Source organism: Python bivittatus, unplaced genomic scaffold (assembly GCF_059951505.1).
Source record: "Python bivittatus isolate LINGU-HERP-01145 unplaced genomic scaffold, Pbiv_v1 ctg000160_np1212, whole genome shotgun sequence".
In the NCBI taxonomy this organism is placed as follows: domain Eukaryota; kingdom Metazoa; phylum Chordata; class Lepidosauria; order Squamata; family Pythonidae; genus Python; species Python bivittatus.
This window is the reverse complement of record NW_028277076.1, coordinates 7510600-7524886: the sequence shown is the minus strand read 5'-3', so window position 1 is coordinate 7524886 and position 14287 is coordinate 7510600. Positions and strand designations below refer to the sequence as shown.

The window sequence follows — 14287 nt, the reverse complement described above, 5'->3', positions numbered from 1 at the left end:
TACCCAATGAAAATGAAAGCATTCTTTTTCAGTTGGGTTAAATATGGACAGACCTCTGGACTGGTTGACCCAACTTCACCCTCCACTGAGTAGTTCTTCCCCTTCAGTAAGATTCTCCCTCTCTTTTCTCCTCCTTTCCCTGTCTACTAGCCTGGAATGGTGAAGAGGCACTCATTGGCTGGCCTTACTTTTGTATTTTCTTGGTAAAGGATGAGGAACAGGTGAAGTGAGGTGGGATGGTTGAAAGCGTGGAGGAGGAGATGGCTAGGAGATGGGTTTGGAGGAGGAACAAAGCTACAGCTAAGAGCCCAAGTCCTGAATGAGTCAACCTGGATGGACCATATTAAGCCCACAGGCCAGAGATTCTCCATTCCTGCTTTATAGTTTTCAAGAGCACATCCAAGGGGCTACAAAATATACAGAGAGCACCTTGGGGCTTAGTCTATAAAGCTGGAAGAGATACAGAATAATCACCAAACAACATTTTGGGCTGTTTGTCATTCTTCTGGCAGGATCCTTTCAGCCTGAAAAATTAGATTGGGAGAGTGGGTGATTCTGCTCTGTCTTCTCTTCCAGAGACACAGCTTTCACCGGGCAGGATCTTCTCTTTGTGCCCTTTCATTTCCCTGATCTCTCCTCTTTTCCCCCTTTCGAAACATCATCCTCACCGTCCCAAATGTATTCGATCAGCCATCAGAGCCATCAAAAAGTTGGACAGCAATAGTGCCTTACAGTAATACAGCCTCATAAAAACTGATTTAAAACTGCATGTAAAATTCGAAGGCATGATATACAGTGGTACCTCGGTTCACGAACTTAATTCGTTCCGCGACTCCGGTCGCAACCCGAATTGTTCGCAACCCGAATCAAATTTTCCCATAAGGTTCGATGTAATTACGGTTAATCCGTTCTGAACCATATGGTTTTTTTTTTTTAAACCGCAAAAATATGACACAAAGTACAGCACTAAGAGAGAGGACGCTAACCTTGCTCGACATGACTTCTGGCGTGGAGGACAGGAAGGTGGGTGGGGAGGCGGTTATTGCTTGGAGGGAGAGTCCCCCTCCCTACAGGAAGCCATGACCACGTGTCACGGGAGGGAAAACGGCCACGGATCCTGTTCGTCACCCGATCCGGCGTTCGCGAACGGAGGCAAAATTTTGCGAACGGAGCTGTTCGTGACCCGAATTGGTCGTGAACAGAAGCGTTCGTGACCCGAGGTACCACTGTATACTGTAACTCAGCTGGGCATAATATTTATCCTTTGTAGACCTCATTCTGTAGTCTTGTGTTTGCGTGCTTTAAGAGCTTTGAAACAGGCTTGGGGACATATTTTGAAAACGGGATTAACTTCCATTGCAGACCAACTGGGAGCTGTGGGTCCTGGAAGACTCCACCCGCGCAGAACTTCCTGTGACGGATAAAAGTGACGACTCCTTGCCCGTTGGTGTTGCCATTGACTATAGCAGCAACACCCCCATAACTATCAGTAAGTGTGAGGATTGTGTAAGTCAGCATGAACGCTTTTAAAGGGTAATCCCAGCACAATGGCATTAGGATTTTATTACTTCGTTACAACACTTAATTTTTAAAATAATTTTTGTTGCTTTGTAATCAATAGCCCAAAAGGAAAACAAAACACAAAAAATCACACGCTATCAAGAAGGTAAAAAAACATTAAAAAGTGCTATGACAAAACGGTGACCAAAATACAACAAAGGAAATAAAAACGATAATTTAACCTAGGAAAAAATTCCAGCAAGCTGGAGGTTTTTTAAAGAGAGAATGCCACTGTCTCCTAATTAAACAATACATCCCTCAGATCTTCAGGACCCACAGCAAAATTCCTTTCCTTGAATCATAAGCTCTCTTTCCAGTAGAAAACTAGCATCAACTTCTATAATAAATAAAAATTAAGAGTCACACACGTACATTGTTATTCAAATACATATTTCTAGATTTCTTTTTCCAAAAGTAGTGAAAAGATTGTCACTTAGTTTAGAAAGGCTCCCTGGTTTATCAGATGTTGGAATGTCCTGATGTAAAAACTTTTCCAACCGTAGCCTAAGAAAAAAAATGAGAAGGTTCAAGGGCTTTTTAGTGAGAGACTCAACCTGCAACTCAATTTCTGGGTCTGCGCAATTTATTCAAACATAAAATAAATGAATGGGCTGAGTTGGTGCAGTCAGGAAAGATGGAACGCTATAATAGAAATGCAGCTGCTGGGTCTTTCGTTGATCTGGTTAAGGATATCGCACAAACACAGCCAACACAGAGTATCTCAGAACTTCATCAGTTTCAGTCTTTGGGTAGAAGAACCTTTAGAGCAGGAATGATTTCCAGATTAGCTCGGATTTCAACAACTACCAGCACCAGGGATGGTAGGAATTGAAGTCCATCAACATTTGAGGTTACCCAAGGCTAGTTAAGGCTCCGAATCGGCAATTTGATGAGTACGTCCATCTTTCTCTTATACCCCTTTATTTCTCTAGTATCTTCCATAGTTGACTTGTATCTCATGCTTAATTAACTTAATTCAATAGGTTAATTTTCCTTGCTTTCGTTTGGGTGGGCGTAATGAACTCAGCTGTTGTGGCTTGTTGTGAATCAAGCCAATAGTGGTTTAACCATGGTGTGGTGCATTGCATGAACCCCCTGTTTCTGTATGATTGTCGCAGGTGAAGATAAGACCTTGGATCCTGCGCCAGTGCTGCTGTTGCTATCCACTGATGGGGTATTGTGCCCCTTTTACATGGTCAACCAAAACCCTGGTGTCCAATCTCTTCTGGTGACTCCCGAGTCTCTCTCTGCAGAAGGGGACAGAGGAGCAAAGACCGCAGGTAGGCCCGGAGGCCTCACCACGAGACTTCCTTGGGTTGGTGAGCTTGGGACTGGACTTCAGAGGTCACTCAAGGTGTGGGGGTTGAGGAGAAGTTGTGGCTTTCCAAGAGAGTCTCCTGCAACTGGCTCAAGTGTCTGTGGACGTTCTGTAAGAGAGTTTGCTTACTCTATTAAAAAGGAAGGTGCAACCCTCAACCCAACCCTTGCCCCACCCCAAATCCGTTGACCCCAAGCAGCCTCTAGATTCTTCTTCTTGTTAGTGCTAATGTTTAATCCAGTGTTTCTCAACCTTGGCCGCTTTAAGATGCCTGGGCTTCAACTCCCACAATTCCCCAGCCAGCCATGCTGGCTGGAGAATTGTGGGAATTGAAGTCCAGGCATCTTAAAGTGGCCAAGGTTGAGAGCCACTGCTTTAATCTCTCCCTTCCAGGCACCACTCCTCCTGCTGCTGCTTCCAAGAGCGACGTTCCACCAGGTCCTCTGCCTCCAACAGCATCCTTAGTCCCAAGCTGTGGGACCACCCCTTTCTCTTTTACAGCCCCCACCGTGAAAGTCCCTGCACCAGCTTCTGATCCTTCTCTGCCTTATCCTCTCTCATCGGAGGCCTCAGCACCAGCTCCTGGGTCAAGTACAAGCAGAACCACTGAGTTCTCTTCCCCCGCCACCCCCAAAGCCTCACAAACTCCCGTCCCCTCGTCGGGGCTCATCCCATCTTCCACCCCACCTTTCTCCTTCGGATCCGTGAGCTTTAAGAGCCGTGTCGACGGGTCCACTGGACCCACAGCTCCCGTGGGGACCAAGCCCAGTTTTGCTCCAGCGGCATCCTCCGTCAAGATCAACCTCAGCGAAAAGTACGTTCTCTCTCTCTCTTTTTTGATTGATTGATTGATTGATTGATACATAGATAGATAGATAGATAGATAGATAGATAGATAGATGAATTTTTCTTTTTTTTCATGTAAGTTTTATTGAGAGTTTTGAAGAGAAGGTAAAGACTAACAAGAACTAATATAAAGCAAAGCAAAGAGAGAAGAGGAAAAGACAAAAGGGCAGAAAGAAAAGAGGGGAAAAAAATAGAAGTCGCTTCCGGTTTTCTTTGCAGCAAATATAAGTACAGTGACAAATTTGCCTCTTCCTCTGAGGTTACAAAAAGAAAAGCTATTTTTTCTGCGATCTCTTTTTCCTAATCCTCAAAATCATAAATCATAAGTTCTTTTTTTTTTTTTTTTTTCTGTTTCACCCAAAACGTCTGTAAGGGGTTTCCGGTCCATTTTTATTAGAATTTTTCAATATAGTGAAATATACAAAACAAAGAAGAACGATGCTAGAAAATACGAAATAGAGGGGGGGAAAAGACATTTTAAAAAGGAAAAAAAACATACAACGATGCCTTCTGCCCATCGAGTAGAAAAGTTCGTGGTCCCTGATGAAATACTGCGAGTAAAGTCAGTCCTGGAAGTTGCTGGAAGAACTTTTTGATTTGATGGGTTTGATCACAAATGCAAAGCGTTTCGATGCGCTCTGGGGTAGCCTATACGGCAGCTTTGCATGATTAGTTTCTGGAAAATCACCTTCATCGTGGATTATTTTCCTTAAGGAAAGCAAAACAAGGCAGAGGCTGAACTCTCGGGTCATGGCAATTCAAGCCATTTGCAAAAGGCCAGCAGGAATCTAAAACCGGCATCCCTAGCCTTTGGGAATCCGTGGTCCTGTCTGGAGTTTGGGGTGTTCCTGCAAATGATCGCCGAGTGTGTGTTGCTAATCCCCAAATGCTCATTTAAAAGAAATTGGGGAGGTTCCTTCTAGTTCCTAGCCTCCCAGGAGGCTCCCCGCCACCTCTGCAGACTTTTATTTTTCTAATTTTTTTTTCTGGGCAGGAGGTCACCCTTCCAAACAAAAGCCTGGGCTTTTAGCCAGCTGCAGCCTTTCTTCTCTCGCGAGCCTACATGGACATAAAGTTGCTGGGCCTTTGCTCTGAAACCTATTAACGACTCTACCCTCAATAAATATTTTGACGGGTTCAGGAGCCTGGCCAACATCACGGGGCGCCACGGACACATTGGCGCCACCTAGGGCGCTTAGGCCCTAACCTGTAGACATGACAGTCTTGCTTCCTCGCGCCTCTTTATCTTACCGTTCAGCCCACGAACACTTTGCCGATTTTCATTTGAGTTTTTCCTTTTTAGGTTTGCGGCTGCCGAATCTGCTGCCCCTCCTGTCAACAGCGGCCAAAACGCTTCGGCCTTCCCGTTCCCCCCCGCCGCGAAGTCTGCATCTACAGGACCCCTAAGCCTGGGCACGCCATCTTCTGCCCCAGTAAAGGCTTCCACCCCCGTGTCTTCTGCAAGTACGGTTCAGCCTCTCCTTTCCCCATGGTTGTCTTTGCAATCAGGGCCTTTGAATGTAAGCCTTTGGGGCAGAGACCTCTCCTGTGTCCCCCCTGCCCCTTGTTCTCAAGTGACTTCTGCTTAGTAGCAGTACAATGCTGGGGGAGCTGAGTCTCCAGTTTGGGACTCAGCTCCCAAATTCCTGACTATGCTAATTGGAGCCAACGGTGGTAGAAATCCTGAAGGTGCCCAGAGGCTAGATGGGCTACAAAGTGGTGTTTTTATTTAAATTCCTGGCTGTCGAACCCTGGTTGAAATAACCTCTCTCTTCGAGAGCGAGCGAGGGCCAGCCTGATGGCACCCAGGGGAAGGGCAGTGCCAAATGAAAAAGATACATCAGGGTCCTTTAAGGAAGTGTGAAGTTACATGCTCCTTTTAGAAAAATTAAAAGAAGGAGGGGAAAAGAAAAAAAAAATACCCACGACTTTCTTAATGGACACAGAAAAGGCTTCGTGTCCTCTTATTTAAGAGAATGCTAGATTTAAGATTGGAATGGAGTATCTGAAAGAAGGGCTGACTGCCTACCATTTTAGGCTGAAGCTGCACATCACCTTTGTAAAATTCTAAACTCTCCTTTGTCGATAACCTTCACCCTAGATGAGCAAATCTAGTACATAAATAAAACGAAATCTATCCATCAACCCCTTCCTGCAATCTCCGGCATAAGAGAGATCCCCAGTCTTACCGCAGGGCCCGAGCCATAGCCAACCACTTGCAGAAGTTGTGGGAGTGTGTCACCCTTTTTGTGTTCTTGCTTCCAGCGGTGCGTCCTTCTCAGAGTGCGCCCCCAGCCTCTGGCCTTCAGAAAGCCGCCAAGATATCTCCGGCTGGGCCAAAATCAAGCCCGTCGCAGGTAAGAAGGAATTAGATTGCCTTTCTGTGAATTGAGCCATTCCATATCACAAATAAAAATTGCTCGATGGTTATGCAGGGAGAAAGGGTCGATGCTGGTAAAGGGGAACGTCCATCGGTATGAATGGTGCCGCTGATCTGACAGCTGAGGCATCCTTAGTCATTCATTTTGGTCATGGGGCAGCAAAACAAAAGAGTTACAACTGATTAGAATAAAGCAAGCTGTAAAATCACATAACCATACAAGTAAAGTTGTAAGTTAAAATGTAAGAATTTGGGGCGTAAAAGTTAATAAAGTATGATACAATTTTTGTAATGGTTGTTTAGAATAACAGAATAGTAAAATTGCCGATCTGAAATATATAGAACCGTTATAATGTGAAAGCTATGGAAAAGTTGTAATTATGGTATCTAAAGAAAATGTAGTGATGTAAAGTAGAAGGAAGGATAATACAAGGAGTGATTATGGTTTCAAAACTAAAAGTTGGAGTCCAGTTACAGTGACTGTTTATCTATATTGTTAAAATGACTCTGGCAGTTCATGAAATTAAGACCAAAATAAGATTCAATTGACTGTAAAGACATAAAACGTTGATAAAAAGTAGAAATTAAATGGGCAACTGCATTTGAAAAGTTTCTCTTATCCTTAGCAGCTGAAAAATGGCTTGTTCTTGTTTTGGGAGGAGGCTTCTAACCTTGAGTTAGGTTTGCCCAGGATGTTTAACTTAGTTACTGAACATGTCTGGATTCACACAATACAGCTGAACCCTCGGTTTAATAGATTGTTCTGGGGAAAGGATTGTCCCTTAGTCCTGAATGCCTGTTCAGCCAGAAAGAACATCACACGTGGTGATTTACAATGGCGTCATGACACGAAGGACGTAAAATTCATGCAGATTTAACTGCCTCCCCCAGACAGCTTCAGGGCAACAGACAGCGTGTCTGCCATTCTTTCAACTGGTTGTGATTTTTTCTAGAATTGCAGAACCGCCTCGGGCAGCTGCCAGACACAGCTGCTTTCAAGAGCGGCAGATGGATTAAATTCATGCCATTGCACACTACCTCAGCCTTGTGAGGTATTCCAGACAGGAAGCATGGCTAGATGAGCTAATTCTACTTTATTGTAAGGTGACATTAACAGAATCTTGCAAGGCTGAAAGGACATTTCTCCCCCGTCGCCTTTACGGCCCAAGAAACTAGGGAGGGTCTCTTTTGAGATGTTTGCCACACCCTATTCCTGCTGCAGGCTAAGCCGCCTCTTATCCAACCATTCCCCTGGCTGTCTCCCAAGGTTTCCCACATATCATCATATTCCTAGAGGATGGAACAAGTATTGCTGTTATCTGTGCATGGGCTTTGAATATATTTTCAAGGTTCTGAAAGTCTGGTGTGACTTCAGCTCTCTATAACCCAAACCTTCATTCCTCTGATTCTTTGTCCGGCACATCATGGACATTTTAATGTTTCGCATTGCAGAGTCGACAGCAGCCTCCAGGTGTTGGGATGGAGAAACAGCCCTGCCAGTGGAAAGAGTCGGATCCTGTCATCATAGGGATAAAAGAGGAGGTAAAAGAAAAAGAAAGAAATAGAAGAGAAAGCTTAAAAGTGCAAGAAAGGGAAAAAGAAAAAGAAAAATAGAAAAGAAAGGAAACAGATACAAAGAAGTAGCTTCTGGTGTTCTTTATAGCAGTTATAAGTACAGTTGTAAATTTACCTCTTACTCTGGTTGCAATTTAACTCTCTTCTTTTTATAATCTATCTTGTCTAATCACCAAAAGCATAAATCATTTTTTCCTGTTTTACACAAAAAGTCTGTAAGAGGTTTCCAGTCAGCAATAAACGCAGATACTGTCTTTTCTTGGATCAGAGAAAAGACAATATCTACGTTTATTGCTGACTAGAAAAGTCAGTTTAGCCATCTCAGCAAGTTTCAAGAAAGACCAACTAAATAAATCAGGGCTCGTTTTACTAACCTATGAGGGAACGTTACCCAATGGAATAGGAAAGTACATTTTTAATTTGTTACACCGAAATAGTCCTATTGTGTATGTTTTTTCCTCCACTTCTTATTCTCTTGGACTGAGCTTTTATTCTGAAAAATCCACCCGCTTGATTCCCCAGATCACCCATTTCCAGAAAGAGATGGAAGAACTAAAGGGTCGAACGGCCAAGGCCTCGTTCCAGGTGGGCAGTGAGGAAGAAAAGAAGATGTTGCGAGTGGAAGCCAATGACCTGTACACCTTTCTGTTGGAAATCAAAGAGACCACAGAGGTAACCCTCGGGCGGGATGTTGCCGGTACCAAAAGCTGCAGATTTGGGAGAACAGATCCGTCCTTCGGATTAAGAGCAGATTGTTAGTTTCAGGCATTTGGGGCTCCCCAATTTGCATCTTTGGTTTGTCGGAATCTTAGTTGGGCAGCAACGTAGCTAGAGCAATGCTGCAGAGCATGGATAGAGTCTTTTTTTTTTAATTTAGGTACAGGGGTATTTATACAGTATTGATTAGAGCTTATTAACCCTCTGATGATTTAGATAACTTAAACCTTTAAAGATAAGAATAAAAGAATTTATGTCAATATTCATTGTTTAGCTAGGGCATCTAAAATACGGTTTCTCTATGGCTTGAGTTCTTGATGGTGAACACAAAGCGTGGTGTGGCCTTCAGCCTTTGAACCGAACCATCTTTTAGGGAACTGCCCTAGCCTAGCTGTACCTTACTGTCACTCTGCTGCCTAGTTTTCTAGAAACTGGGTGTCTCCTGATGATGAACTGCCTCCCCATCTTTTTCTTTCATCTGTCTCTTCTTTGTAGTCCCTTCATGGAGACATCAGCCTTCTGAAGACCAATTTGTTGGAAGGCTTTGCAGGGGTGGAGGAAGCCCGGGAGAAGGATGAGCAAGCTCGCAACTCCGAGTACTTGCACTTGCTTTACAAGAAGCCTTTGGATCCAAAGAGTGAAGCCCAGCTTCAGGTAGGAGCAGATCAACCTCATCAGAACAAAAAAAAGCCTTGAGGACCTATCTGGTCCAGAACGTCTGAGCAGATGCCTTCAGGAACCTCCCATACAGGACCAGGAGACCAATAGTCCTCTTACCAACTGGTCTTTTAAGGGAAGCTGCCTGAGATTCAGGAAGTGGGGTTCTGCATCAAAGGCTAGTTGCCAGCAATAACCCCATCTCTAGGAGTCCACCCCCCTTGCTTATTTCCAGAAACAGCACCAGAAATACCCCCCAACAGCTTCTCGATGAAATTGAATCATGGAAGAATCAGGACAGACGAAAGGAAATATTTGTTTACCCAATATGTCATCAAACTGTGGAATTTGCTATCACCAGATGTGGTGCTGGTGACCAGCTTGGCTGGCTTCAATCAAGGGTGGGACCGATGCCTGGAAGTCCTGGGGATCAGTGGCTCTTAGTCTTGATGGCAGTGGGACTGCCTCTGAAGGCCATCTGCTGGGAGACTGGCAGGCTTCCTTGTGCCACTGGGAGAATAGAGTGCTGGACTAGATGGGCCAGGGCTCCAATCCAGCAGGGCACGGCTTATGTTTTTATGAGGCAGGCCGGGGGAGGTTTCAGAAGCTAAGCAGTCTAGTTGACCCCTGGATGGGAGGCTGCCAGGAAGAGCCAGATTAATAGCAAGACTCGGTGATCTCTCCAGACAATGGGCACCAACGCCTGTTTCTAAAAAATGGCCCCAGCGCTGTCACATTGGGGCATTCCTGCCTGAAGACTTCTAAGATCTCATTGTGTGAGATTTAGGGAACTGGTGAGACTCCCATCACTTCTTTTCTTTTCTCCTTTATTTGGGGCTTCCACTAGTGTCACCCGTTTGTGTGTGTGTGTGTGCCAGTTGATGACCCCTAGTGTTCACAGGGAGAGCATCCAAGGAAATGGAGATCAGCAGGAAAAAAATCTGGAATGGTAATATAAATGTAATATAAATATAATATATAATTATATAAATATCAGTATCAATAATATAATTATTTAAATATAATTATAAATTATAATTTATATAAATATAATGGATAATGGATAATTTATATAAATATAATGTAATATAAATATAAATTATATTTATATATAAATATAATCAACAAACCCTGTTGATCGAATCCTCCGTTAATGGGATGGCGACCAGCTCAGGCCCAAATGGGGAAGCCCAATTCTGAACTGTAACTCTGAAGCCCCCATTGAACTTCAGAAGAACCTGAAGCAGGAGATGAGAGAAGAAATGCTGGTTTAGTACCTCAATTTTTTTTTTTTTAACTCGTCTGAAATTGTTCTGTCATCAGCAACTGCTTTTCTGTTTGGCGGATTGATTTATATAACTTGGGCCGCTGCAGTTAATTTCATGGATGGTGGGTTTAAAACCAAGTGGGCTTGTCAGTGTGGAGTTGCCACCGGGCATTTTTGCTTGAAGAACAAGTGAAGAAATCCTCTGTCGGAGGGGTGAGAGGGAGGAAGGATCCCCCAGGATGTCCAGATGAAAAGGTTATTTTTCCCCCGCCGGACTGACGTGTAAGACGACGGAGCTGAACCCCGGCTGGCTAATTGCTGTGGCTTTGCTGTGCAAGGAAAATGTGAGAGGCCGACTCTGGACAGGAACCGTTGATGGAAACGGGCCTTGAAAGGGCAAAAAAAATGAGACCGCGGCAGCAGTTCAGCCTGGCCTGCTTAATAATTCTGCTCACTGGTGTGAGATGGGCACTTCTGTCAATCATTTAAATAAATAAATTCTCCCCCACCCAGCATCCAGAAGCAAAGATGCCCTTTAACGTCGAGCTGTATCAAGAAAATCTTTTTCCTTTCCTTTCCTTTCCTTTCCTTTCCTTTCCTTTCCTTTCCTTTCCTTTCCTTTCCTTTCCTTTCCTTTCCTTTCCTTTCCTTTCCTTTCCCTTTCCCTTTCCCTTTCCCTTTCCCTTTCCCTTTCCCTTTCCCTTTCCCTTTCCCTTTCCCTTTCCTCTCCCCCTTCCCTTTCCTCTCCCCCTTCCCCCTTCCCCCTTCCCTCTTCTCTTCTCTTCTCTTCTCTTCTCTTCTCTTCTCTTCTCTTCTCTTCTCTTCTCTTCATAGTACCACAACACCCATTGTTCTGGCCATGCTGGATTTTTTTTTCCGCCAAAGGTCTAGATTCGGTAGGGAATAGTACTCCGTGTTGTCCAGACCAGATTGATAGGTTAGGCATCTCAAGAATCCCTATGTTTTAGCAGACATAGAAGAGTCAGAAATAGGCAATTTGAGCCAAAATCTCTCCTGGGTGAATAATTGTTCTGACTTTTTCCCCTTTTTATTCAACTCTCCTTCCAAAACGTTCAGGGTGATTTTTTTCATTTTATTTCCACAACGATCCTGGGAATTGAGCTAGGCTGGGAGAATGCTGATGGCCCCAGCTTTTCCGGTGATTATTGTGGAAGGATTTGAACCCAGGTCTTGCCAATCCTGGTCGGACCCCTAAGTGCTACACCACCCTAGCCCTCCAAGTGAACCCAGTACATTGGTTGAACTAGTTCTGTAGGCCTACTGCAGTGGTTACAAGGTGGTAGCTGAGACGGTCTGGGTTCAGAAGCTACCCAGGTTAGTCCTTGGATGGGAGACCACTAGGAGTTCTCAAGGCTGTAAGAAGTGGAGAAGACATTGCAGAAAGAAAATAGTGACAAGAGCCTTTTGTACTGATGCCAAGAAAACTACATGGGCCAGAAGTCCTTCTCGACTTTGAAGGAGAAGTTTAATTTAATGCTCTGTTGCAGCCTTTTCTAACCTACATGCCCTCCAAGTCTGTGGCCCTCACCACCCTAAACTTTCCATTTGAAAATAGCCCTTTTTAAAAGCAAGGGATATTTTACCATTCTCTTCCTCTTCTTTCTACCCGCACAGCCTGTTCCGTGACTTGATTTATCAAGGCTGGAAAGAGGCAACTCGTTCCGGCTCAGCGTGGAGTTTTCCTTTTGCATGAAGAAATTAAAAACTCAGCAGAGCTGCGGGCGTGTGTCTTTGCAGCTTTGCGCCGCACCAGAGCATTGGCCCGTGAGCAGATCAATATTTGCTGTAGGCCTGCTAAGTGCTGGGACTGACAACACGGATGTAGTAATTGAACTGACACTGGAAAGAGGTTTTTTAGCACTGTGCATGTGCCAGATGGGGTCCCGGAGGGCCCTCGGAGCGCACTCAGTCTCCTTGCCAAATAGTACAGCTGAAATATAAAGAAGGCGCAGTTATTAGAGGAATAAACAAGGGCGTCGGGCTTGAAAATAGCACTGTTGTGGATATGAATACCTAGTGCCGTGATTTGCTAAAAGCGCCTCCCTTCCCTTATTAAATTGATCTTTGCGTTCTTCCTAACACAATGGATGTTGGCAAGAAGTTACCTAAAGGTGTTGGGGCTTGGTCCATCAGCCCAAGAACTCTCTGAAAACTGAACAGAACAGGATCGTGGGCAAGTGGTAAAAGAAAGTCAGGTTTGAAACTGGCTGATTTTTGTGCTTGCCCCGTAAAAGCATTTATTACAGCAGATCTTCAGTCTTGGCAAACTCTTGGTTTGTTTTAAGGGAATGACCAGTCTGTGTCCAGAACTGAGAACTTCAAATCGCAGACATAGCTGAACGTTCCCCCCCCCCTTTTTTTTAATTAAAGTTTCCATTCCAGGATATGAGCTGCTCAAGAGTTGCTTCCTGCAAAAGATTTCAGATCGTACTATTTCCTAGTCTCATCTAGAAATGCCAGATATTGTACCCAGGCCTTCTACTTTCCAAACAGGTGTTTTACTGCAGGGCTACAGTAATTCCCCAAAATACAAGAGTTGTCCCATAACCTCTTCCAGATTTCTACTGATTGGTTGTGTCATAACCAGATCTGTATTGATCGGTTTACCATAATTTCATCCAGACCTATCCCAATTAATTGTGCCCTAACAAGAGTTATATTAATGGGTTGGGCCATAACCAGATAACCAGATAGGCCATAACCCTAACCCTAACCCTATACTTGGTGGTGCCATACCCAGATCTACGCTGATTGGTTGTGCCATAACCAGATCCATATTGATTGGTTGTTCCAATTCATCCACCTCTGAGAATTCCAGAGAGGCAACACAGTTATAGCCACCAAGACATCCCCAGTGTTTGGTTAGATCTGGGTGGTTGAGGCTGCGGCATTCCCATCAGACAGCTGATCAACAACCTTCAGAACTTCCCACGCTTGACTTTTTGAGCTGAATGTTGAATGTTTTTTGGGGGCAGGAAATTCGTCGCTTGCATCAGTACGTGAAATTTGCCGTCCAAGATGTGAACGATGTTCTGGATTTAGAATGGGATCGACATCTGGAGCAGCAAAAGAAGCAGAAGTGAGTGGTTTGGGTTGGGGGATGAAGAAATCCTTTTCTTGCAGGCTTTTTGATCGTGAACAGTACCCTGCATTGTTGATTTAGCTGGTGGATATTCAGGTATCAAATGCTTTGGGAGGCTAACTTTCACCCTAGACATTAATGGGTGATTTTCTGGTTGGTTTTGGTTTAGATATGTGAGTTTGCGTGATGCAATTCACATGAAGTGAACAAGGAAAAGAAAATGTCTTGTTCACTTCTCAGTGAAAATCAAATTCATTAAAGCAGCTATGTCTGTTTCCAGGGTCTCACAGCTGCAGAGAAAGTCCTAGAAAATGATGCAGCTATTTTAATGAGTTGCCGGCAGCAGCCATGTTTCCACTTTTGTCCTCTTTGAAGGACCTTCTCCAAAGTGTATCCAAAGCATTACACAGTCATCCTGTGTGGAACTAAGTTACTAGTTCTTTTAACAGCCAGCTCTTGGGAATATTAACACATATCCCCCCACCCCTTGGAGATGATTTGAGCACTTAGTTATCTGTCCTTCATGGTATATCACCATTGTCAGTTGGTATAAATCCCATGGATGATTTCTTAGAAGATGTGTCTTCTGTAGGAAGAAGGTCATCATAATAGGTTCCATAATTTCTATAGTAGTGTGGAGGAGTACAAAGATGGCCTTGAAGAAGGAATTCAGTGGCCATTAGGTAAACACCAACTTAGCCCTAGAAGCGAGGAGTAAGTGAGAAAGAAACCCAAGATTACTTGGCCTTGATTCTCTTGGGTGTAAGAAGGGAAGAGAGAATCACTTTCAGACTTTCAAGATTTTGTAATTGTACCCTTTAACAATAGAGTTTCAGCAGTGCTTGTCGGATGTGTTTCCTGATT

The 14287-nt window shown here is 44.1% G+C and overlaps 1 protein-coding gene across 3 annotated transcripts in view; it reads left to right on the top strand.

Moving 5' to 3' along the window:
• NUP214 (nucleoporin 214) overlaps positions 1-14287 on the top strand; it is a 60191-nt gene that overhangs the window by 8075 nt on the left and 37829 nt on the right. For all 3 annotated transcript variants that reach the window (XM_088147081.1, XM_088147080.1, XM_088147082.1), the window contains exons 10-18: positions 1363-1489; positions 2679-2840; positions 3272-3692; positions 5028-5188; positions 5990-6081; positions 7557-7646; positions 8202-8351; positions 8892-9050; positions 13317-13420. In XM_088147081.1, coding sequence (XP_088003207.1) covers positions 1363-1489; positions 2679-2840; positions 3272-3692; positions 5028-5188; positions 5990-6081; positions 7557-7646; positions 8202-8351; positions 8892-9050; positions 13317-13420 — 1466 coding nt within the window. The remainder of the gene's footprint in view (positions 1-1362; positions 1490-2678; positions 2841-3271; positions 3693-5027; positions 5189-5989; positions 6082-7556; positions 7647-8201; positions 8352-8891; positions 9051-13316; positions 13421-14287) is intronic.